Raw genomic sequence first — 27,175 nt, forward strand, 5'->3', positions numbered from 1 at the left:
GGGTCTACTGTTTCAGCTTATGTCAGTAGGATTGGGTGTTAACTGTGTTTCCCATGTAAATCAAATACTTTCTGCTCAAATGTCTGTGTTCAGGCTTACATATTACCGTATATGGGGCAGGTTGCATTACTTTTAAGTATGACATTGCTAACAAGATTTTCTGGTGGCAACAGCCAAAATATGTGAAAACATGCAACTCTGAGAACTCACAGTCATATGCTATAATGTGTGCAAAGAAAGCATTAGAGCAGTGGGCAAAATAAAACAAGATTGTGAGATTGTTGTGTTATTATAGGCTAGGTACTTATTGACTTTAAAGGAATGATCAAAAAAGGCCTATCATAAACATTGTCATAAAATCTCATGTCCTAAGCAGCAATGTCAACTTGTAACACCACCATGTAAATGCAGGCATTTGTAAATTCACTTTTTCAAGAGAGAAAAAGTGCCCCACTCGTTCTACATGTTTCTTTTTATGATACTCCAAATGGACAAATGTAAGACCTAAAGGTGTGAACATGGATTTTGTAAACCTACAGCAATGTGCCCTGCTTTTTGTAAAAAAAAAAAAAAAGAAAAAGAAAAAAGAGTGCTGAGACAATGGCACCACCTACTGTAGCTAACAAAATTGACAGCTTGCAAATAGAAAACAAACAGGAAATTCAGAAACAAGACATCCACTTAGTAGTAAACATAACAGTTTATTGGTTGTGAAAGATATGCCTGATGGCACATGAACAACTGGCAAACAGATCCTCTTCTTAGAAACCGGTGAACCGATTGATGCAGAAGTTGCTGAGATAAATTTTACTATTCAAAACGGCTGCCAAGTTTGCCAAAATGCACCCCAAACATCAAACTAATTCTGTTTGCAAACCGTTTAACCAACTAACTTAAGTTGGTAGGCATCATCCTGGGGAAAATGGAATTCAAATATGGCAAAATTGTGTTCTTTTTGTAAAAACAAGATGTCCGCCAGACCTACATTTCATTCTTAAATTTAAAACTGCTTCAGCTGAACATGGTTTAATTGATTAACTCCAAAGCTGACATGCATCATCCGTGTATCAATACAACTGACTTTTTAACTTTTTCAAAAGTAAACCAATATGGCCACCTGACACGTTTTTTTTAAAAACCTTTCATAATCTTCGGTCAAATGTAAAACTAGCTTTTATAACTCCTTACCAAGTGCAGATAGGTTAATGGTTACTATGGAACACATATAGGAAACCATATTTGCTCTATCCAAAAATCAACTTGCCTGTGACCTTTGACCTCTCTAAAGTAAAATGTAAAACTAGCTTATAACTCCTTACAGTGCATATAGGTTGCTATATAACACATTTAGGAATCCATATATGCTCTATTAAAAAATGACCTTGAGCATGACCTTTAAACTCTCTTTAAGGTTAAATGTAAAATGTATATGTATAACTCCTTACAGTGTGTAGATAGGGTCATGGTTACTATGGTGTTTACATTTTTAGAGCATTGTGAGATAATGAACTAATGCAGTATTTTGAATTGAAACTGCTCAATAAAACTGATCTGTTGCTGTCACTTGTGCTGCAATGATACAGCTTGCCAACAGGTACTGAGCTTGGAAGCCGTAAAACTGCCTGGCAGTTCTAGTTGTTATTATTATTATTATTATTATTATTATTATTATTATTATTATTATTATTATTGGGTTTACATTTACATTGTTTTATTAAAACATAACTTAAATACATTTTGAATTGTTTGTTTGGAATAATACCACATTCAAAATGCAGTCTATTTAGTTTTATGTTTTAAAAACATTTCCAATTATGCGGTTAAGTACTTAAAATTATGTTTTAATTTTGTTCTTTCACCGATCGTTATTTGCTCTAGAATTGTGCAGTCTATTTGAGATGGATATTGGTCAGATATTAAGTTAAGACAGGACTTGTTTCTTTGAGATAAACATTCGATCTATGGGTGGCAGTATTGAGTGGCTTATTAAAAGGTTTGGACCTTCTCGACCACCTTACTCTGTAACCTTTTCCCTTGTCATCGCCAATTGATTGTTGTTTGTTTTGGGTTTTTTTTAAGTTTTTTTTATTTATTTATTTATTTTTAATCTTCATTACACGATCCTTCATTTTTGCAGAATTGTCTACCTCGGTTGACCGTCTTTTCTGCTGTACAGTAACATGTTTACCACTACCGGCTCAACGGGGCTCTGTGAGTTATTTTTAATTACCGGTATTACAATATATTTTACTAATGTAACAAATTTGATCAAGACGATCAGCAATTTACATTTAAGCAACCATACTGTTGCAGTGTGTTGGCTTACAGAACAATGCTTTTATTTTTGCAAATTAATTAACGTTTATTTAATTTTACTTGGACCTATACAGCAGGCTGTCATTCCCTCGCATAAACATTACAATGTCAAGGCAAGCAGACCGATAATTTCACCATATAATCCAACGACTTTCAAGTAATACTAATGGTTCAGAAGCAGCTTCAGTTTGTTGACGCAGAAGATAGCATTGGCGTACACACCGCAAATGATAAGCACACAGCAGTACTTTGTTAAAATACGGCTAACGCAAACACTGAATTGAAAGTAAGACACGTTCGAGAAGTTTGCTTCGTAGTTTTGGCTACTACCAGTAAGGTCTATAAATATGACTTCCAGGTTTTATTTTAATTTATTACCGGAGGCAAATGTCCAGAGCTGCTGTTTTAGAAAGGGCTTACATGTGTGCTGCGTATGATGGTGCATTGTTTGCTCAATAGGCTATGTTCACTGCGCTACTAACGGTGTACAGTATACAGAAACAAACAACATAAAAATATCTTTGTTTGCCCCAAAACACTTGGACCAAAACACATCTAGGTACAGTAGTAGAGTGCATATCTCTAGTGTGGACAACAGTTGATAAAACATGGCTTCTTCATTTCACTACTGACAACATGCAATGAGATTTTCTGCTCTGTGTTTGTACACAGTATGTATTAGTCAGTTAAGTGTTAAAAAATAGAAAGCAGATTTTATAGCATTTAGTAGTGCTTTGTGACAGGCATTAGTGTGCTGTTGTTGTATGTCAAAAAAGCCTGAGATTTTGGTCATTTAAATCCAGCAGTATCAGTCCTGAAACTTATGAGGTCACCAGTACTTTACAGTCGGTACTGTATAATTGAAAAGGATGCCTGTAAGTAATACATTTAGAATCTGAATTCTTACAGTAACCAACCTGTAAGGGAAACTATCCATGTGGGAATCTCTGAACAGGTAAAATTTTCACAGTGGCTTTTGGGGAAAAATACCAAAAGATTAATCAGTAGTTACTCAGAAAAGTTAATCTTATAAGTTCAGGTGTTGTATGTATTACATTACTGGAGAAAGTGCACCCTAGACATAAAAAAAAAAAAAACCACCCAAGGAATCTAACTACCATTGCTGCATGGTGTTTTAGCCTCTGCCTTGGGCATGTAGTGTTGCATGGTCTTATAAAATGTGTTGAAACTTTGCATGTCCTTTAATTAACTGAGCACTAAGTGAAATTTAACAAAATTTGCCATGTTCAAAAAAGGTTCAAAACATGTATACCCATCTGAAAATATTATTGGATAACTTCAAAACCCCATCAGAATTATAAGGTAAAACTAAGAAACAAAGTCAAGTAGAATGTTTCTGGTAGTGCCTGCTTCACTGTATTGAAAATAAACTGCTATGTTAATTGTTTTGCCAAAAATCCCTACATAAATCCTACATTTTTAATTGTGGTAAATAGTCTAAATACTGTATGAGGCCTACTTTTGCGTAATTGTCATAATCGTAACTGTAGACTTGAATGGGAGCAAATACTAGAAAAAAATGTACAGCACACCATATTATAATGTTTATTATGTTTGTTTTTAGCATTCATATCTGTATTTTGTTAAATAAATTCCATCATGTTTATTAGATGGAACTATAGCAATTTGTGTAATAGAAAGAAAAAGCACACCCCTTTGTTACTTTGCCATGATGTATGAACTGAGGACCAATGGCATGGGCGTTTGTTTTCTTTTCACAAGGCCTTTATAAGTGTGGTTTGCTATTAACACACCCTCGGGCCAAAAACCCACCTTTGGAAGAAATTAATCTTCACAGTAAGATAGTTGCCCACCTTGTCAAAGAAATATAAATCACTGTTAAAAACAAACAAAACCAAAAAAAAAACTTTGATACTTATGTAAATGTACAGGGAACAATAGGCTGTGTGAGAGCTACACACTGACTGAATCAGTTTATGCAGTTTGTCTGTGTGCTTGAAAATACTTTATCATTCAGCTATCTGTGTTTTATAACTTACTTTTAAAACTGTTCCAACACATTTCAGTCCCTTTGGTGACTGGTTTATTTAGGTTTCGTTGCACTATTATACTGTATACTGTAACGTACAGTATCAGTGGTCATATTCTGGCCAAGTAAAGCTCAGTGATATGTGTTTTCTTTTCCATCTTTCAGATAAAGCCCCCTTTTCTAAAAGCCTGCTGATCATCCTAAGTGCCCTAGCCTTCTTGTTAGCAGTGCCATTCTCGCAGTACAAGAGCCTTTTTATGTATAACCTACAAAAAATCAAACAAGAATTTCAGGTACAGTAAGAGTCAATTAACTTTATCACTGCTGTTGTTGCCTAATGTAACTTTCATACAATATGTTCAATTGTGACAAAAATAAATATCTTAAGAGGACATTTGATAAATATGCATTCATGTGGAGGGTTATTAAATTTTTTCAATTGTATTTTTTTAGAATTATCCAAAATATCCTTTTAAAATACTTTCGGTAACTTTTACTACTGCTTAAAAGGAAGAACGGCTGCATTTCTGAAAGCATGCCTTCTCCTACCAGCATGCAGTAGTGGTTTCTTGTGCAGTAGAAGCAGTTGCATGCTAGAGTTTATCACGCATTTTAGCAGTCTTGCTCGTGTGATAAAGAACAGAACTGATGAAACATGAGGTTTTGTTTGCATACAGTACAACAAAGTATTCAATACCAGTACATTCAGAATGTATGTTAGATACTGTACACTCTCTCTATGAAACCTACCATTAAAAGGAAATTGAAAAAAAAGCTAATAATTCACTTATTATTTCTGCCATAACATATTTTTTGTGCTATGTATATAAAATAAAATGGAATGGAAAGATGAAACTGTATTCCTGCCCTTGTTATGTTTTAGATCTGGAGGTTAATATGTGGAAGGTTTATTTGCCTAGACCTGACACATGCATTCTGCAGTTGCCTCCTCATCTACAATTTCAGGATTTTTGAAAGACGATACGGCAGCAGGAAATTTGCAGTATGTATTGTTTTGTTACCCACTTGCACATGAGAACTAGTCTTTTTGTTATAGTTACTATTTGAAAAATTATTCTTTGAACAAAGCTTATGTTTTTTGATGTATATAGCCTACATTTAAAAAAAAAAAAAAAAAAAAAAGATTAGAAATATCTCCATCTTTAATAAAATATGGCTCACATAGGCGGATTATGTCTAGAAGAAGGAGAGGGGGAAGGGGCCTGTGGCCTTGCAGCTAAAATCACTTGCTGTGTAGTTTTGTGTACAGCACCTGATTCTTTAGCACTGTATCTTTCCTCCAACTGTGATGGAAGGTTTTTAAATATTCAGTAAAAAGCATTTTGATGATAGATACATGTATGTTTGAAACTGGTTTCAACATGATCTGATCCTCCTGGTTCTCTTTGCAGTCATTCTTATTGTGCTCTTGGGTTTTCTCTGCCTTGTTCGACACCCTGCTTGTTGAAGCTCTGCACTACGCATGTGATGTGAAAGTGGATGTCCTACCATCGGGGCTGTAAGTTGTCTGATTATTTTAACCTAAATAACATATTCATTAAAGTTAGGAAAAGACCAGAGGCAGTGCTCCCTCTGTCTTTCTCGCTCTCATTCAAGTTTAATAATTGCTCTACCAAAAAAGTTAATGTTGTTATCATCAGTAGCCCAACTATTTACAGAGGTGATACAAATTACAGCTGTATACCCCTTGTGATTAAAAAAAAAAAAAAAAAACTGTGTTTGTTTTTTTTTTTTCTTTCTGGAATACAGTGGTTAGTAACCATGGTAAAGTATGATTAAACATAGGCAGAAACAGAATGATAGAGAAACATGCATGTAAGGAATGAAAAGGTAAGGATATATAGATGATGAAAAGTATCCCCTTGGTATACTGTAAAATTAAATATTGAGTTTCAGTCTTAAGGTTCTCATTCACAAACTGACTACTGTAGAAACTCAAAATGCACATACATTCTTCCACGGTATGTCATCTGATACCATATCCTGTACTGTTTGTTTTGTTACAAATCTAAAGTGCTACAGTTTGCGTACAGTAAAATTTGATTATCATCTCACAATTCTTGAATATTTACCACGCATAAAGAAAACCTTTTTGAGTGTGGTTAAATATTCACACTCTTATGCTATTTTAAACTATGTTGTGTTTGACGGATGGACTGTGCAGTTCAATTAAGATGGTAAATAGTGTTAGGTTGTGCACATGGTATTTCCGTATGTTTTATTAAGGGGAGAGGACACTTACAGATCTGAGCTTGGGAATGTATTGTGTGGTGGGTAAATATCCCTGATTACTGAGATGGCTCATGTACGTATTTATGAAAATAAAGCTTTCCCATGTTGTGCATCTTGAGAAATAGGGAATAGCTATTCCTTATCACAAGTCCTTAAGAATATAGACGAACCAGACAGAACATCTGGACAATTTATTTTTTCAATTGGATTTTAATTTATACTTGGTTTAAAAAACAAACAAACAAAGCATCACAGATTGTTTTACCTCGGGATAGATATAGGGCTTATGATTTTCAGTGCCAAACGCAGAATTCATTATTTGAAATGGAACTCTAAATGCTATGAGAAATAGCTTTTTTTTTTTGTATTCGGCAAAAGGTACTAAGAAGTTGGTTGTTCTATTGCATGAGACTTCAGATGTGTATTACTGCTGTGCTAAACACATCATTTAAACGATAACAAGATGTTTTACAGTGGCATGTTTCAAATTGGTCATATCTATATAAAAGTATTACAGTGATCAAAATTTTAGGTATTCAGGGTATGAGTGGTTGTACTGCAGTAGCCAGCTAATAGGGTTTTGAACACAGTAACTTTGCAGTAGTAGTGCTACAAAAGACATTTTTCATAAATGCCATATAGCTGTATTAAAACTTACTATGTCCCAAACTATATGGTTGCTGTATTGTATATTTTTGCATGCATTTTTGTCAACACACTTTTTTGGAAATGATCATTACAGTAGCTCATAGAAAAGACATAGCTATATTTATGAAATGTATGTAGTTAACTTTGTGACAAAATGCCTTCAGTTAAAACCATATAGATAAAGCAGATGCAAATCAGGTATACAATGTATATTTTCCTTAAATAGAAATCCACTTTTTTTCTGAAATGGAATGCAATGGTGTGGAAAACAGAACTGTTCCAAATTTCAGATGGAAAAACATTACCCCTAGCTACAAGACTATGGAAAATTCCCCTGTGATATTACTGCCCATTATTTAAAAAGTCTAAAACAGAACGTTGTATAGTAGGTAGGACATGATCCCAAAAGGCTTACATTATTTGAAAGGAGATCTGGTACAGTTCTACGAATTCTCTATTGATGCGTATGAGAATGAACAAACAGTGATCCAGAGCACAACATAAACACACCAATGCCCACAGATCTCAAACAAGTTGACACAAAGTGAAACAATATTTACAAGTGATTTAAATAAAATATAAATCAAAGATCTAAAAATGATACCCTCTTAAATCATTTCACTGTTAATGTTGCTGAGTGAACGGATGCTGCCGGATGTGCGGAAACTCTTCCTTCTGACGCTGCGCAGGTAGTTGCGGTACAGAATGACACTGATGACTCGATCCTGGAATTGTTTTGATACTATGTAATATAAGATAATATCAAGGCAGGTGCTCAGGTTCATGATTAAGGTGGTGAAGGCCCCCCAGGCGCTGTAATCATTGCCACTGTTCTCCAGCAGTTGGAAGACAAAGCAGATATGAAAAGGGACAAAGCAAACAATCACTTGAACAATCAGGGTGATGATGATCCTAATGGACTTTGTCTTGACCTTGGGCTTCAATTTGGAGGTCCGCCCATGAATGAGGTTATCTACGATGACTGAGTAGCATCCGATCATGATGAAAATAGGGACAAGAAAAAAGAAGATGAGACGCATGAAGTTCACAGGGTTGGAGTGTTTTAAATGTATGATGTCACGCATTTTCAGGCAGGTGGTGAAGTTGGAGAAAGCGTCAGGGTCGTTTTCTGAAGTGAGCACTGGCACCGTGCTGCCCAGAGTCATTATCCAGACGCCAGCGCAGGAGAACACGGCTTTGCTTACGTTCTTCAGCTCCTTGGAGTGCTTGGGCTGCACAATAGCCACGTATCGATCAGCGCTGATTAAAGCAAAAAGCCAGAGAGCGATGCAGGGGTAAAAGACGGTCAGGGCGGCTGTCATCCGGCAGAAAATGTCTCCAAAGGGCCAGTAGTTCTTGCCATAGTAAACCATGCGGAAAGGCAGAACCATAATAAAAATCAGGTCCACTAAGGCCACATTCATCATGTATACAGTCACAGAGTTTCTCTTCTTTGTGGTCAAGCCAAAGACCCATAGTGCTGTGATGTTTACAATTATTCCAATTGTAAAAATAGAACTGTAGAAAACCAAGGCAGCTATTCTGTATTCGTTGGGCTCAGTTTCCAAAGACATAATACTGTAAGACATGTCGAAGCTCATTGTAGATGGTTCTCTTCAAGACATGTCCCCGCACTAGGAAGGCAAAAGAAAAAACAGGAATTATGTCTAAACAAAAATGGAAACCACATATTTTAAGGGTCTGCATTTTCTGTTTGTTATTTCTGTGGTTTCATTTTGTTATTCTCACGATACTTACTGACCCTCAGTGATATGTGCAATTCATTTTTAATACGGTAAAACAGAAAAAAACACAATACTGGTCTGTTTTGTAAGGATACATGAACAATATATAACCATTGCAGCAATCGGAGCATTTGTCAAACTTTTTTGAGTTTCCTTCAGAACTTGACAGGAACAAGTATTTTTGAATATATCTTTGAGCTGTAGCTTCACCAGTATAGTAAAATAAACTAAGGATAAGAATTCCTGACTTTGATTCTAGTTATCATAGGTTTCATATGGGCCCAATTTATAAGATTTCAACAGCAGCATTGTGTAAAGTGCCTCAGCTTGATTTTTATTAATAAACCTGATAACAAATGCTACTCCATACCAATGCTATTATTTCTATTACAAACAAAGATGTTATCTAACCGCACACTGAATACATTTTGCTGATTAAAAACAGACAACCCTTATCATAGACAGGAGACAGCTCTTTTCTAGGCTAATTTATTTATGTGTGTGACTTGTGATTGACTTGTCATTGCTAATGTAGGCGATGTGTTTAAATTGCAGCTGCACTTTTGACTTCACTGAAAGAGAAATGCTTGTAATATTAATGCTGCTATAAATAATCTAATTAATTTGGCAGGCTTTTTAGCCTATTAATGTAATGTATTCTTACCCCTATGGGGCTAAAGGTTTTGAAAATAGTGGTCTAGATCATTCAATAGTAATAGCTGTCATACAGTACAGTATATTGCAGTACAATGTCTGCAAAGACTGCAAAAGCGCCCTTAGTGTTCAAGTTGAGAATTAGTAGCTGGCTACTACAAGTGGCGTTCTGTTTAACTTCTGTTATAAAGTACGATTTTATAGGTTATAATGCCACTGGGGTGCTGTACTAAATTGACAGCATGTAATAGTACTACCATAATGACTAGGGGAGAGGCTCCACTGTAGATCACCTGGTGAAGTTCTGTCTTTGGAGCCAAAAGGTGGTCATGGGCACAGTTTTTCAATTTCAAGGCAATAAATAACTGTTGTAGGCAGGAGCAGTTTGATTATTGTTCTAAGCGGTTTCTTGCAAGTTTAATACTAAAAACAAGCCTTGAAAGTTTTGCAGTAATCGCAATCCCACCCCACCCTGCCTAAGCTTTACACAGAAATGAATACAGAATCCATTAATTACACCCTGTAGACATTTCAAGCTTTCTTTGTTGCTGCTTGATTCCCTAAAACCTGAAAATCAGTCAAGCCTGTAATATGAAGTCAGTATTTTATAGGTTTCATTTTGATTCATGTTCAGATATGTTAGGGAGTGTGAGTTGAGGGGGAGGGTGGTGTAAGAAATGTCTCTTCCACTGTGGGATGTTAATTGCCTTCAACACAAATGGTTGCCGCTCTCAATTTCCAGTCTTCAAGAAGGTGTTTTTAGTAATGTAATCAAATGCTGCTCAGAGGAAGACGGCAGATAATGCAGCATTATGTATGAGTAAAAGCGCTAGACCAGTTTCAACACAAAGCTGCACACATAAAATAAATATATATACAGTACCATCATATGAGGACATTTCTTTGTAATGCCGTACATGCCTTACAACAGCCGCTGTATTTGGAGTGTATGTTACAAACGGTTTTGTCATTCTTTAAAGTTTCTGTAAAAAACTGGCACACTGGTAATTTACTACTGTCTATATGTTTAACATAAGATATAAACAGTGAATCAAATACTGTTGTCTTCCACTTAACACTTCATGTACAGTATCTATACTTTATCTCACTATTTTATAGTCTGTATTCACTGGTTTGTGGCTAGCTTTAGAATGTATTCTAAAATCTGGTAGCAGATTGTCATTCAAAAACTGATGCTGTAGCCATTGCTGCAGAAAAGAGAAATTCAATCCACATTTAAACCTACTCAGACAGAACACACAAAAAAAAAATGTGAATACATACAATTGGTACAATTGTATTGTCTAACAATAACTGTAAAACTTATAAGAAGACGAGTGAGCATTCGTCTCAGCTAATTTCTTCTTCAGTGTACTGATAGTTACTGTAACATCAGAAAGTGGATCACATTTCGCTTCTGTAGCTTTAAAAATCATACCCCTTGTGTCTCTTTAGTAATTCACATTGTGTTGAAATTATAAAGAAGCCATTTCTTACCTTAAGGATTTTTTTTTTTTACTTATCAAGCAGTGAAAATCAAATCGAAATGTCTTCAGTAGATGTATGTTAAGTTCCCTCTGTAGCTTCTCAAAGTGCTGTAGTACAAAACATAATACACTGGGTATGAGGAAGTGAAGCGAGTGGATATTTCGAGCAGTCGATGTGTTACTGTGGCTTCTTTGCAGCCCCTGTGCTTCCTTCCAGTTCTTTTAAGACGTGTGGAACAAAAGTTCAATAAAACTAATTGCATTCATCAGTCCAAAAACATATTTCATGTTAGAGTTCTGTTTTTGTGGTGTACATTTTAAAAGAAAAAGCTAGTTCAGACTGCAGAAATCATGATGAGCAGCAAAGCGCACTGGCCAGTGGCCAAAGTACTGCAGAAGCAGAAATCTTTCATTGTGAACCGGAAAAACCTTTCTCAGATATTGCTATAAAAAAAGAAAACGCATTCCTCCCTTTAGATACAGATACTTGCACTACTAGAGGTTAGGTTTTTTAATAACCTTACTACTCAAATGTATCTAAGTGTATTCAGATCAAGCAGGGCTCTCCCCCTGTCATCTGATTAATTAGATAATGCTTTATTGGTTTGTGTATGAAATGTACTTGATGAGGCAGTGTATAGAGCTGGGAGATTTAAATCAACAAAGCTACTAAAGTTTGTGAGTGCAGCTGTGGATGTTTTTTCATTTCTGATTAACGATTGAGAATTAAAGTTACAGGAAGAGGAACATTTAGTTTCATTTGAGTCTGTGAAACCCCCTGAAGTAAAATACCATTTTGAAAATATAAAGAAATGCAAGTGAAACTTAGAGTTGCTGTCACAACAACAACAGAACCACCACATTTAATGTATCTGTCACCTTGCTGTGGCACCTTAAGGCTCTTTAAAATATATTTTTAAAAACTCAACAATAATACTAAAAACAAGCAGGACATCGAAATGTCTGATAAGTTAAGAATCCGACAAAAGGCTTTACAAGACTGTGGTTTCTTTATAGTAGGACTGCATATTAGGGCCTTCATTAATTATTTTGAAAAAATGTTATTTGGTCTGACAGCAAAGCAAGTGTTCAATCGTACATTACAAATCATCCATTCATTACACAAATGAAACACTCCCGTGCTCAGCTAATGTTCAAAACCAGTGCAGTGCAGATGGCAGTGAATTCCAGGCCTCAGAACACTTATTGAATCATTTGGTCTGAGACCATATGTGCGTACAGATTTAACATTAATGGTCACGGTAATCCATGCTTAAGGAGATATTTGGTTTTCAGGGAACTGTAAGGACTGTTCATTAAGATATTTGCATAGTTATTTCTTGGTGGGTGCAGTTACTTCATAAACAGTCCTCAAGTAGACTGGGTGAAACATGCTGATGCTGTACCTGGTAACTTGTGTGTTAGAAGAGCATTAGCTTGTGCGACAGGTTGGCATGAGTAGTGACATACCCAGACCAGGAAGCTGGCAGGGAGACGCAGGCAGGTATCTACACGGTTGAATTTATTTAAGCAAAAATAAACAAACAAAAACAACACTCGCAGATCAAAATAAAAGGTTTAAACAATACAAAGTCTCGAACACATAAAATAAACAATACTAAGGTCAGGCTGGGCAGTCGCCTTCACTGATCCTAGAACACTGTCATGCTGCTCCTTCCAGCACATGTTTGTTTTCCTCTCTTTTGTTTTCTTTTTCAGTTCTTGCTCGCTCACTTTCCTCCTCCTTGAACACCTGCCCAGCTCAGGAAAATCTGCAGGTTTTTATACATGTGACCATCTCTGGATTAGCAATAAATTAATCAATCCAGAGATGGTCACATTCTACATGAGAGTTTTTACTCTGCATGGGCGACAGACAATTTATCAATACTCGCCAGCTGCCGACCAACCATTTTCACAAGGTGTCTGGCAGAGACGAGCTGCTAACAATCACCTCTGCCAGACCACATTTAACTATACAATAATACAATACATTCATCCGGGTTTTAAACCCAAATAATACTTTTTAAATCCTACAGTTTATGTCCACAAACCATTCATTAAATACACCGATGAATTCACCCATTTTAAAATAAACAAACAATACATTTTATCAGCATGCCTTCACCCCGCCCCCTCTGATTACGTGCAGGGCTTTTCTTCTGCCCTACCACAGCTTGTTTCAATGGAGACTTCAGTTTTGAAGATCTGACTTTAGACAACTGTATACATTTAGGTGTGTTCCTACTGAAGCCAGAGGAAAGTAGTAGAAACTAAATCAATTAAATATATGAGCAGTTGTGTCTGTTTGCACACATTGCTTAAAAATATGTTAATTTGTCTCTGGACACTTTGCAGTATCTTAACTGCTCTGTAGACACTTTAGCTAAAGCCTCTTAAATTCCTGACTATAAAAGTTGAATTAGAAAGAGCTTAGAGCAGCAGTCCATCTGTCTGTATATTTTACTTATCTTATTAGCCACAGTGCATGCAGATGCATATGCTTACCAAATTCAATTGAAAGATTACAGTTCAGTTACATTTGCTGTTGATTTTAGAATTTGCAGAAGTGGCCTAGTGGTCTAAAGTTGGAAAATCTTTTAGGACAGAAGGTTTGAATCCCAGTTCTGACCAGATTTTAAAAAAAAAATTACACTTTAAATGATATAAAAAAAAATTTAAAAAAAAGTGAAACAACAACATTACAAAATACGGTGTTACCTTATCATAATGCAGGGCTAGAAGTTTTCTTTTTAAGGCAGTAGTGAGGATTTGATAACTGCCTGGAAAGTAGGTAGCAATATAGTCTTTTTCGGTAGCAGTTTATTCGACTAATAATTGTATGTAAAACTAATTTAAAAAATAAACACCTACCTACTGTTTTAAATTGACTGAGTAACCCAAACTAAAACATAGCAGGCCTATATTTATATTGGAGTATTTATTGAAACCAGCTTTTGCTCAGCTAAGTATTGGAACTAATGCAATTCCTTTTTGAAATGTATTTTGTTTTATCCTTAAGTTCTACAATAATGGAATCACATCTGTAATCTAAGCATTTGATATGCCATCAGTACGGTTAACCAGGTTATGTTTGACTGAGATTTCGGTAACTAACAAAACAGAGATTTTAAAAAAAAATAATAAAAAAAAAAAATAAAAAAAAATATAGTAACGTGTGCTACATTAATTGAATCCTGCATTGTATGACCTTGTAAATTATGTAACGTGTTATACTAACTAGTTTGTTCATAAATATGTATGCTTGCACCTTGCCCTTTCACTGCTGTAAAACTTTGAAGAAATGTACTAAGAAGTAACAACAGAATAGGGGATAAACCAAGATTTAAAAAAAAAAAAAAGCTGAGTTTGTTTTATTAAACAGTGACATTAGTTAGCTATGTGTAAGTTATAGTTTGACTATAGAATATATAAACTGTCAGATATATATATATATATATATATATATATATATATATATATATATATATATATATATATATAATTTTTTTTTTTTATTTTTTTTACAGTTGTAGTCAAAAGTTTACATACCCCAGGTGAAATTTAATTTTTAGAAATTTCTCAAACAAATAATTAGAGGAAAAATAATTTGTAGCAAAAGCTTTTGTAGATGAGGAAATAGTACAAGAAATAGATGTCTACAATTATTTATTTCAGCAATTTTTTTGCAAAACTACAAAAATGCTAATTCAAAAGTATTCTTACCCTGTCAAGGAAAATTTAAATTAATATCTAGTTGAGGCACCTTTAGCAATAGTAACCTCTTTTAAATAATTAGGATATTTGTCAATGAGCTTTTGGCATGATTCTTTAGTGATTTTTGACCATTCTTCAACGCAAAATTGTTTCCGTTCATTCAAATCCCGAGGACTTCTCTTGTGCACAGGCTTCTTCAACTCATACCAAAGATTCTCAATCGGCTTTAGATCAGGAATTTGACTAGGCCATTCCAGTACCTTGATTTTATTCTTTTTTAACCATTCTAAAGTAGATTTTGACGTGTGCTTTGGATTGTTGTCGTGTTGGAATGTCCAGTTGTGCTTTAAACCAAGTTTTTTAGTGGTGGTTTTCAGTTGATTAGCCAGTATGTTTTGATATGCTATGGAATCCATTTTACCATGTGTTGGAATTAAATTCCCTGTGCCATTAGAGGAAAAATAGCCCCATAGAAGGATATGCTTGACAGTAGGTATGGTGTTCATTTCTTTGTACGCCTCGCAGGCTTTCTCCAAATGTAATGACTATCAGCATGACCAAATAGCTTGATTTTTGTTTCATTACTCCACCAAACCTTTGGCCAGAACTCATCCATCATTCAAATGCCTTTTTGCAAACTTTAAGTGATTGTCCTTGTGACATTTTCCTAATGCCAGGCTGACACTGCACGATTTTTGCTGATCGGCAACGAGCTGAGGAGTCGGCGACTAACTTCTTAAAATCTGGGACAAAATGAGGTTGTCAGGGACAAAATGGTCGATACGTGTGAGAGGGTCTACGATGCCCTGTTAATAGCTTCTACGATCTCCCGACGCTCTTACGACGTTCCGACAAATTTCTAACATGTCAGAAAACTTTAGTCCCCGACAAAGCAATTTGTGACATATGTGAGGGGCTACAGGCCGATTTCTTGACGAGTGGTGCCAGCAGCCAATAGGACAAGCTAGCAACAATAGCGACGAAGAGAAAGGTTGTGCCCCTCTTTGACATAAGTGACATTTCCTATCATGATCGCTCATTGAAGGTACCTGGTAAGTAAATAATTGTTATAACTTGTTAACGCCGAAGCAGGTACTGTGTGTGGTAGTGTGTGCTGTCCTTGCAATCAATTTCTACAGTCACTCATATTCGATATCCCTTTCAAACTCCTACTGTATGCTTGCATTGGTAATTTATTCAAAATATGAAGAGGAGGGGTGCGCGTCTGTGTGTGAGAAAGAGAGAATGTAGATTACGTTGTTGCATATTTAAACCTACAACAAACTTGTAGTAGCCTACTGTTAGGTTGTTCTAGTCTTTTCAAAAGCGCAGCACTTGCTCATAGTACAAAATATTTATTAGTTTAAAAGATTGATTGAATGAAAGAGCTTTCTTTCTTCCAGTCTGAGGGAGCGTTGTAACAGCACCACGAGTGTTGTAATTCTTGGTAATAGAAACAGTAGTTGAAATTGGGATACTCAGATGCTTGGAGAGCTTCTTTTATCCTTCTCCAGCTTTATGACAATAAATAATTTTCTGCCTAAGGTCTGCAGATAGTTCTTTACTTTTTCCCATATTGACTTTTTGGTATTGACAGCGATCATCCTATGCCTAACCCGTTTATACAATCCAAGAATGTTCACCTACAATTTTCCTGAAATTCTCTGTTTTTGAGAAATTTCTAGAAATTATAAAATTTCCATTGGGGTATGTAAACTTTTTACTATATATATATATATATATATATATATATATATATATATATATATATATATATATATATATATATATATATATTATGCATACATACATACAGCTCTGGAAAAAATTTGAGAGACCGCTGCAAAATTATCAGTTTCTCTGGTTTTACTATTTATAGGTATGTGTTTGGGTAAAATGAACATTTTTGTTTTATTCTATAAACTACTGACAACATTTCTCCCAAATTCCAAAGAGTAGAGTAAAGAAATCAGTATTTGGTGGAATGACCCTGATTTTCAATCACAGCTTTCATGCGTCTTGGCATGCTCTCCACCAGTCTTTCACATTGATGTTGGGTGACTTTATGCCACTCCTGGCGCAAAAATTCAAGCAGCTGAGCTTTGTTTGATGACTTGTGACCATCCATCTTCTTCTTGATCACATTCCAGAGGTTTTCAGTGGGGTTCAGGTCTGGAGATTGGGCTGGCCATGACAGGGTCTTGATTTGCTGGTCCTCCATCCACACCTTGATTGACCTGGCTGTGTGGCATGGAGCATTGTCCTGCTGGAAAAACCAGTCCTCAGAGTTGGGGAACATTGTCAGAGCAGAAGGAAGCAAGTTTTCTTCCAGGACAACCTTGTACTTGGCTTGATTCATGCATCCTTCACAAAGACAAATCTGCCTGATTCCAACCTTGCTGAAGCACCCCCAGATCATCACCGATCCTCCACCACATTTCACAGTGGGTGCAAGACACTGTGGCTTGTAGGCCTCTCCAGGTCTCCGTCTAACCATTAGACGACCAGGTGTTGAGCAAAGCTGAAAATTGGACTCATCAAAGAAGGTGACCTTACTCCAGTCCTCTGCAGTCCAATCCTTATGATCTTTTGCAAACCTCAGCCTGGCTCTTCTTTGCTTCTCATTGATGAAGGGCTTTTTTCTAGCTTTGCATGACTTCAGCCCTGCCCCTAAGAGCCTGTTTTGAACCGTCCTCGCCGTGCACTTCACCTCAGCTGCCGTTTGCCATTCTTTTTGTAGGTCACTTGATGTCATCCTACGGTTGCTGAGTGACATTTGAATGAGTTGGCGGTCATCCCGGTCAGTGGAGAGTCGTTTTCGCCCTCTGCTGGTCTGTAGCTTTGTTGTTCCCAAGGTGTGCTGCTTGACCTTGTTCTTATGAACCACCGTCTTTGAAATTTTAAGGATGGAAGCAACCCGACGCTCACTGTATCCCTCTGCCAATAAAGCCTTCTTTTCCTCACTCAAAACTTTCCTTTTCAACTCTTTGGGCATGGTCAATAGTTCTTTTTTGATTCCAATTACTTTTGAGGTACTACTAGCACTGTTTTGCCATCCAGCTGGTCCTATTGCAAGAGGATAGTGATGACCACAGGACTGGTTTTTATATTTTTCCTCGTTAAATAAGATTTGGTTCAGGTGATCCCCTAATCAGTACCTCATTCAGTAGAATGAGATGTGCCTTTGTTGGAATTCAACAGACACTGGAATGGAATGGCTGCCATACATGTAGAGATGCTGATTTAAGAAAAATTTGCAGTGGTCTCTTAATTTTTTCCAGAGCTGTGTGTGTGTGTGTGTGTGTGTGTGGTATTATATATTATATATATATATATATATATATATATATATAATATATATATATAGTGGCTTGCAAAAATATTCAGACCCCTGACCAATTCACTCATATTACTGAATTACAAATGGTACATTGAAATTTCGTTCTGTTTGATATTATTTTTAAACACTGAAACTCGGAATCAATTATTGTAAGGTGACTTTGGTTTTATGTTGGGAAATATTTTTAAGAAAAATGAAAAACTGAAATATCTTGCTTGCATAAGTATTCAACCCCCACACATTAATATGTGGTAGAGCCACCTTTTGCTGCAATAACAGCTTTAAGTCTTTTGGGGTAAGTATGTACCAGCTTTGCACACAGTGTCGGAGTGATTTTGGCCCATTCTTCTTGGCAGATTTGCTCCAGGTTGTTCAGGTTGGTTGAGTGACGCTTGTGGACCGCAATTTTCAAATAGTGCCACAGATTCTCAATGGGATTGAGATCAGGACTTTGACTGGGCCACTGCAGGACAATTACCTTTATGTTCTTGAGCCATTCCAATGTTGCTTTGGCCTTGTGCTTGGGATCATTGTCCTGCTGAAAGTTGAATTTCCTCCCAAGCTTCAGTTTTTTAGCGGACTGAAGCAGATTCTCTTGCAGTATTTTCCTTTATTTTGCTCCATCCATTCTTCCTTCAATTGTAACAAGATGCCCAGCCCCTGCTGATGAGAAGCATCCCCACAGCATGATGCTGCCACCACCATACATCACTGTAGGGATGGTGTGTCTTCAGGCATGGGCAGTGTTAGGTTTGCACCACACAGAGCGCTTTGAGCTTTGTCCAAAAAGCTCTATCTTGGTCTCATCTGACAACAAAACCTTTTCCCACATTGGAAGCGAGGTCACTCCCATGTGTTCTGGCAAACTCCAGACATGCTTTCAGATGGTACTTTTTGAGTAACAACTTCTTTCTTGCCACCCTCCCATACAGGCCAGTGTTATGCAGAGCTCTTGATATGGTTGGCCGGTGCACCACTACTCCACTCCCAGCCACTGAAGTCTGTGCTCCTTCAAAGTGATTGTTGGCCTCCATGTGGCTTCTCTCACAAGTCTCCTTGTTTGAGCGCTGAGTTTTGAGGGACGGCCTTTTCTTGGCAGTGCCTGGGTGGTGTGGTGCAGCTTCCACTTCCTGATTATTGATCCAACTGTGCTCACTGGGATATCCAAAGACTTGGATATTATTTTGTACCCTTTCCCTAATCTATGCATTTGTATTACTTTATCTCTAACTTCTGTAGAATGCTCTTTGGTCTTCATTTTCCTTCAGATTCACAGCCTTACCAATGATCCTTCTACAGTGGGGTTTTTATCCAGAAAATGTGCCAGCAACTTTAACAGCAACTGGTTCACAGATGAAGGCCAATGGTAAGGTAATTGTGTCCTTGTTTGGGCAATTTCTTTCATCGGTGCAAACTGGGAGTTTCCACAGCACAGGGGTTGAATACTTATACAAGCAAGATATTTCAGTTTTTTATTTTTCTTAAAAATATTTTCCAACATTAAACCAGTGTCACCTTACAATAATTGATTCTGAGTTTCAGTGTTTAAAAATAAAATATCAAATAGAACGAAACTTCAATGTACTATTTGTAATTCAGTAATATGAGAGAATTGGTCAGGGGTCTGAATACTTTTGCAAGCCTCTGTGTGTGTGTGTGTGTGTGTGTGTGTGTGTGTATAATATATATTAATATATATATATATACACACTTACTTACTTACTTACAAGGAAGATGCTATTTCAATCATGGTAACATTATAGCTAACTATCTGCTCCTGATCTTTTTTTTTTTTTTTTTTTTTTTTGTAGTCAAGTTTTGAGTGCATTGCATTCAGCTGGGCTGAAATGTTTGTCTTTCAGGACAGCTTTCTTGTTTGCAATCACCTCCACTAAGCGGGTGAGTGAATTGCAGGCATTCTCTTTATCGAAAGCCTGTCTAATTTTTTTCAGAGGCCAGAACAAAGGTCACCCTTCGTACTAACCCAGCTTTCCTGCCAAAGACCATCTTGGTTCTCTGTATTAATCAGTCGGTGGAATTGGAGGCTTCCATCCCCCTCTTTTCCAATTTGACAAGGAGCGCCAGCTCCATATACTTTGTCCAGTGTGGGCATATTATGTGGAGAGTACTAAAAACTGGAGTTGGAACAACTTTTTGTTTGTTACGGGGCCAAGTCCCAGGGACAACCTCTGTATAAACAGCATCTATCCAAATGGATAACAGTAGCAATACAGACTGCGTGTGAACTGGGCAATCTGCCCCCCGCCCGAGAAGCTCACCGGCCTTCCTCCACCAGGGGTCAGACAACTTCATGGGCTTTGTTCCAGGGTGCATCTATTCAGGAAATATGTAGTGCAGCGATTTGGGCTTCATACCATTCGTTTGCCAGGTTCTATCGGCTGAATGTCGTGGACACGCAGAGTCCTGGATTGGCACAAGAGTACTGAGGGCAGCTTCCAGTCCACCCTCACAACAGTTTTCAGTTTACTGGAACACTGTTTGTAGCACAGAGTGGATTTTGGCTAGCTTTGCAGCTCTGTATTGTATACCATGTCCTTGCAACAGATTGGGTATACTCACAAACCATTAGAGGTGAGTCCATAATAATGTTGTTATTCCAGCTTGCTGGTATATTAATTATAGGCACAAGGCAGCTTCGGCTTGGCTTTGTAGCTTGTTGAGGTATGCTCCATGTCCTTGTGACAGCTTGGGTATACCCATTTTGTAATGGTTAATATTCCCTACTTGTAAGGGAACGGTAGGTATTGTCATAACCATGGTTTCCTGAAATAGGAATAGTAACCATTAACTTTGGGGTCGCCTTTCAAAGGCCTTTATGGTCTTTGAAAGAAAATGGCAATGCTGGTACGTCACGCTGCTGTTTTATGGTTGCGGGGCAGGGCGGAGCCTCAGCAGTGCCACCCTGCTCTAGTGAGAATCTGTGGTATAGAGCTTTCAGTCCGGGTGTCTTAAAGGGAAACATCCGTTTTTTGTAGTGGTTAATATTCCTATTTCAGGGAACCAGGATTATGATAATATCCTAACGTTTTTGCAATCGCTATTTGCGAAACCCATTTTGGTGGTAAAGTGAAGAACAAGTATTTCACACAGTCATTCTTTATTGGTAGTTAAAACTGCTGAGTTGTAAAAGGTGGATGCCAGGATAATTAGGGTATTAACTTAAAGTTTTACATTGAGAACCGCTTATCAGATTGCGATGAAACTTTATGCAGGGTATTAGAATCTGGGGGTATATGGACGTGTTTACAAATGCACGCTGTGGATTTAGGACTTTTTATTTTTTTTGGACACTGATAGTTCTGTTTTTGTGATTGCAGCTGTGGCATGCAGCGTTTGTTACTCAAGCACTTGTTTCCTTTTTCTCAAGAGACCTGCAGACCACAATAGAGAGAGATGACCCAAGCTGCTTCCTGTTGCTAATGTGTCTGAGCTTCTTGCACATTTAAAACACTTTTACTTGGTCAAATGAATGTCGGGTCTAGGGTGGGACACAACTTGTTTGTGTTTAAAACTCGTGAACACCTGATTATAGCAATTGCTGTTTCTTATTGTGTTTTTTTTTTGGTGACTTTGATAGAGTAGATGAGCCACTCATGCAGACTAGCTGGTACCCCCCAATTCAGGTTGAAGTGTTAGATGCACACTTTTATTGTTGTTCGACACAAAATAAGTTATCAGTCCTACGCTTTATAAAGCGGAAATTCAGCTCTCCTGTGCACTTCTGCAGCATTTAAATAGCTCAGTACACAAGTCTACTGCTCAATTGAGTGTCCCTCCTCTGTTTGTTACAGTATCTGGAGCAGTCCTTAAATATTTAATTGGGGGTCAATCTCAGCTGACTTCCTATACAGTGTATTCACTAGACTAAGCACTTTAATTGCACTCTGTAAAAATTATAATTCTAATAACAACTATTTACATAGGGGACCCGACTTCCTGTTTTCTTGTCCATAAGAAATGTCCAGGCAGCTCTGTTTCTTTGCAGGAAACTGTCACCCAGCGACATAATACTAATAATAATACTAATATGGAAAGAGCCTGAATCAGTTGGGAGCTTTTTTTTTTTTTTATTGTAAGATTTGCTAAGGAGTCTTCTATAGTAACTGAGTTGTTTCTGTGTGGTTTTTATCCTCTGCAAGGTGGGGAAAATCTGCTCTAATAAAATCTTTATTAGGGTTCTTTACCTGGTGTACTTGCCTTGTCCTGGGATGGGACCCTAGCTTTCACCAGAGACACCTGCTTAATGGCTTCTCCAGTGCTGTGCACCTGCACAAGAAGATCTGAAGTACAAATACTCCCTCTATTGGTTTAAATGTAGAATGAGCTTTTGTCATACAAGAACAATTGTGGCCTCATTGCTCATATTTTGCTTGTAATTTGTTTTACTTTAAACATAGTATATTGTATAGGGTGCTGTGTCATACAAGCTGATGTCCAGTCCGCTAAATCTACTTGCGGTTACTTACTGAAACTCAGATTGAATCTTACACCCTGTAATATGGTTTATAATATACATTTTAAAATCGAAATCATAAAACTGTATGGCTACATTAATGTCACGTCATTTCCAACTGACACAAACTGTGAGATATGAAGACATTTCAAATGGCTGTATCATATCAATAGCAGGGTCTACTATATATTATAAAGATTTCAGCGAATCATTTTCAGCATTATTGGTCTCTCAGAGAAACCGGCATTTTTTAAAAGGGGGGGTGTGGCAGGCTGGCGAGTGGATAGAGGCCCAGAGACAGACTGCAGTTCAAAAAAATATACTTTTATTATAAATAGATACAAAAATAAAAAGGCACAAGGGCCAAAACAAAGGGATTGAAACACAAAAAGAAAGACAAAAAATCAAAATGTACAAAATAAAAGTTTCCAGGCTGGGCAATGCCTTCACTGGATTTAGAAAATTGAAAAATCACAACCAACAAAACACCAACCTGCTTCCTCAGCTCCCTCATCCTAAATGAGAAGCAGAGGCCTCCTTTTATGTCAGGTGGCTGGGCGCTGATTGATCGTTAATTAACCTAATCAACTAATCAACCCCAGCCACTTGACCATAATAAACCCAGGCAGGTAGGGGAAATTAACCCCATCCCTGCCAATTTAAAAAGGGCAGAGCTTTGCTCTGCCACAGGGGGATTCACTGAATACAGTAAGTGTCAAGACAATGGGGCCTGTTTTATCCAGTGACAGAAACGGAATGAGATTTCAATCTCTCCCATTGTTTAGAAGGAGGACCCTTTACACTTTCTTGGAACGACTGAGTCACAAGTTGTTGTTTTTTTTGTTTTGTTTTTTTCTTTGTTTTTTAGATAACATCATTTGGGTAGTGGCTAATGTCAAAAGTACAAAGTTTCTCATGCATGCTTCTGCTTTCCATTTCAAGGTACTGTTGGCACATACATACTGATTACATTAAGATGGGTTTAGGCCTTTCTTCAGAAGCTCAGGTAAAAAACAGATTGTTTAAAATACAGTACTCTCTTTTGGGAGTTGAATGTCACTTCATAAGGTTTTGACAGTTGTATGTTTTAAAATTAAATACAAAAATAAATGCAACAAAGTAAAAACTGAGATCCAGTAAGAGAATTGCAACACAGACAGAATGGCTGTGGCAGGATATTGATCTTTTTTTTTTTTTCACAAACAGAGAAATATGTTTCCTTTTTTGTCTGTTTCTTATAGCTCAAATATAGTTTGTTTTGTTTTTGATTTCTAGATGTAACAATTGTGTTAATTAACCAGAAGAAATTCAAAGCAGTATGTAATAAAAACGTGTCTTTGTACATTGAGAAGTAGCTGTCTTAATCCTATATTTTTATAGGTAAACTTAACCAAATTAACACGATTTTTTGACCTCTTCTGAGAGGTCACTGGTATTTGTATTATTGCCTTTTATTTTGTCTTTGTTTTATTTTGAATGTAAGAACAAACATAATTACAAAACCCGTAGCTAGATGGCAGTGATGTGTAGCAACTCAAGCATTAGCTTTCTCATTTCTACTGATATTAGACACATTCTAGTAAGCCATTTGTTAAGAGAGGTTTCACATGTTTTAATTTTGTAGGTATGCAATATGATTTGCATAAGGAAAAAAAATCCAAAAAACCTCATGGAAGCGTTTTTCAAATGAAGAATCCCAATTAGGGGAGTTTGTTTGCCATTCTAGCTCTGTTAGTACAACTTCTAATAAACAATTCTATACAACTGTATTGTATAATTCGCTATCAAGTAGGATTCTGGGTATTGTGTAAGAAAGTTAACCCTTTGTGGCAGTAGTTTTACAAGCCCTCTCCAGGACCATTTGAGGTAGTGACTTCATATTATCAGAGAATTTTTACTGTCCCCTTATCATATTATGGTGTTCTCAGCTCTCCTTTTTACACTTTTATCAGTCTGTGTTAAAATGCTTTCAGCTGGGTACAAGAGCTGCTCTTCAGTTGTTTGCCATAGGGTTTTGTACCGTCATCCAGAGCATATTCATAGAAGTAAGAGCCAGCTACAGAGTGGTGGTCTTTTGGTTTCCTTCTGTTTTTCTGGATATACACAGCTGAGCACTGGATAGTGCTGGTGCTTACTTTTATATAAGGCTCATACTGTGTATCTGTGGAAACTAGAAATAAGCATGTCCTGAATTTGTCAAAGCACAGAAAAAAACACAAGTAGTTGCAGAACCACTCAGAGTAATTGCAAAAATCTGAAAAATGTGAGGGAACACTAAAAACAAAATCAAGAGGATGTTATTTGAAGCTAGTTACTCTTCAATAATATGATTTCTGCTACTGTTGTTAAAAACATGAGCATTTTTTTGACACAGTTTGTATGCAGCTGCTTACCATGATTCAGTCACACAGGTTATGTTATGTACAGGTTAAAAATCATTCCATCAGAAATGCCATTCCCTTTACATTTAATTATACCCCAACAAAACTGTCGTGTTTGTTCAGAAAACCCCACATTTCTAATTGTATAACTAAGTTTCCTACTGTTTTATTTAGTTCCGCTTCAATTCAACCCCCACCTAACCCACCCTATCCAGCCCCCAATCTGCTGAGTATTGGTTACTTGATGGAGTTTTGCATTTTTCTGTTGTGATGTTGATAAACATCCAGTCATGTACAGTGTTGAGTATTCTTCTTTTGACCGCCATGCTCTATAAATAGCTTTGAAAATGTAAAGATCTTGTATTAGGCTTTAAAGTAAACATTAACTTTAACCGCAACAACTTTTAGCAGTAAAATGATCTATTTTCTTTTTATTGGAATTAGATGTTAGTTTACTCATATTGAAAATAGTATAGGTTAGTATTTGAGCAAAGGTTATTTTTTTTCATGTGATTAGCTTTATGATTCATTGGATTTTTCTACTTCTTTATCTCTTGGGGTGATTAACAAGATTACGCATGCTTGTTATGGTACAGTTTGTGGAACAGGTCATTGTGGGGTTTGACCCCTGCTGGTGAGAAAAGGTTAAAAGCTCTATGAGTGCTCCTGCAACAAGGTCTTTTGCACAGTGGTTTAGGTGCACACTTGGAGAGTGTGTTGTCACCAGCTTGCGCTCAGTCTGTTGCACTCAGCTGGCTTCCATGATGCCTTTAATTTACTGTGGCAGGAAATGGCGTCGCGGTGACCCAGACCAGAAGGGGGAACAACAAAAACAAAGGTACGGTGCAGTGGCGCGTGCGCCGTTTTATTTAAAGCAAACAAAAATAAATAAAATATTTAAACAAAAATAAACACTTGCTCGCAGAGCAGAAATAAAACAATTAAACAAAGTAAATCTCGAACACAAATAATGAATTAAGGTCCGGCTGGGCAGTAGCCTTCACGGATCCTTTTTGAATTGCTGGAAGAGACGAGTTTGCCAAGTCTCGTCTCTGCCAGAATGTACACACATGTACGCCATCTTTTTAAATAACGGAACAAATATAAAACAATAAACAAATACAAAATAACACAGGGTCGGAGGGGGAGTCCCCATTCTAAAAAATAAACAAACAATATGATTAAACAGCAGGGCTTTCCTACCGCCTTGCTACATTTACATTTATAGTTTAACAGAGTGACTTGCTCCCACCTCTTGTGCATGCTCTGCCCCCTCTGTTAGTACCCATACACATTGAATTTAATTTTCTCATACAATTAAATTATATGATAATTATTCGTGATGACTTCGAAAGTGGATTTAGCTATAAGAGAAATTACTTTTATGTTTACCCAAGTTTTCATGTTAAATAGTGATGACCACAGGACTAATACGCAATTAACCTGGACTAGAGATCCAGAAGGGATTTCAATCAAGGAGCAAGCAAGATCAGAAAAACTGGTAACTAGATGGCAAGTCTCATGCTTGCTGATCATGTTCCGGTCACATGATCAAACTGAAACTCTTTCTTTCAGACAGCCAGGGTTAAGCATCCAGACAGTTTGCATAAAACGACTTTGAGTCAGAGACTGTAGGTAGTATTGATAACAAACCACAGACAATCCTCTCTAAATAGAGGTTCTGCAAATTGGGCTACTGATATTTTTCTGTTTGAATTGGCATATTACAGGAAAGTGTAAGTCAATGTAAAGGAAACATAAACCTGGTCTTGGAGCTGTAGTACCACAAACTTTTAGACAAAAATTATATTTTACTTGCATCACTTTTCCCTATAAAGTTCTTGCTCAATACAGTACTGATGTAAAATGATCTGATCTACTGCTTTTTTATGTAACTTGATCAGAATAATCAATTTGTTTAGAGAGCTGGTGCCATAGCAGCATAATTATGTATGAATAAAGCTGTATTTTTTTCCATGGTTATCATCAAGTTTTTATTTTGTTTGATAGAAAAAAACAACATATTCTCCAAATTAAAATGGACTGTTTTTCAGGTACACATTTAAATATTTAGGAACATTTGTTGTTTAATTATTATAGAGAAAATCATCACTTTTGAATGTGACAACAAAATATATTTCTGCTTTAA

At 36.8% G+C, this 27,175-nt stretch overlaps 2 protein-coding genes across 3 annotated transcripts in view; one reads left to right on the top strand and one right to left on the bottom strand.

Annotated features, from left to right (window-relative positions):
• Positions 1-2,012: 2,012 nt before the first annotated feature.
• Positions 2,013-27,175, top strand: part of LOC121320689 (ubiquitin-associated domain-containing protein 2-like) — a 57,197-nt gene continuing 32,034 nt past the window's right edge. For both annotated transcript variants that reach the window (XM_041259256.1, XM_041259257.1), the window contains exons 1-4: positions 2,013-2,211; positions 4,493-4,620; positions 5,211-5,330; positions 5,740-5,846. In XM_041259256.1, the coding sequence (XP_041115190.1) occupies positions 2,181-2,211; positions 4,493-4,620; positions 5,211-5,330; positions 5,740-5,846 (386 nt within the window). In that variant the 5' untranslated portion in view covers positions 2,013-2,180. The remainder of the gene's footprint in view (positions 2,212-4,492; positions 4,621-5,210; positions 5,331-5,739; positions 5,847-27,175) is intronic.
• LOC121320690 (N-arachidonyl glycine receptor-like) lies at positions 6,781-12,707 on the bottom strand. Its single transcript, XM_041259258.1, has 2 exons — positions 11,125-12,707; positions 6,781-8,862 (listed from the first exon to the last, which is right to left on the bottom strand). The coding sequence occupies exon 2, from the start codon at positions 8,827-8,829 to the stop codon at positions 7,837-7,839; it is 993 nt and encodes a 330-aa protein (XP_041115192.1). The 5' UTR covers positions 8,830-8,862; positions 11,125-12,707; the 3' UTR covers positions 6,781-7,836.

The sequence above is a fragment of the Polyodon spathula genome, chromosome 9, assembly GCF_017654505.1.
Source record: "Polyodon spathula isolate WHYD16114869_AA chromosome 9, ASM1765450v1, whole genome shotgun sequence".
Classification (NCBI taxonomy): domain Eukaryota; kingdom Metazoa; phylum Chordata; class Actinopteri; order Acipenseriformes; family Polyodontidae; genus Polyodon; species Polyodon spathula.

Coding starts and splice junctions, on each gene's coding strand:
- LOC121320690 (XM_041259258.1), bottom strand. CDS start 8,829: ATGAGCTTCGACATGTCTTACAGTATTATGTCTTTGGAAACTGAGCCC.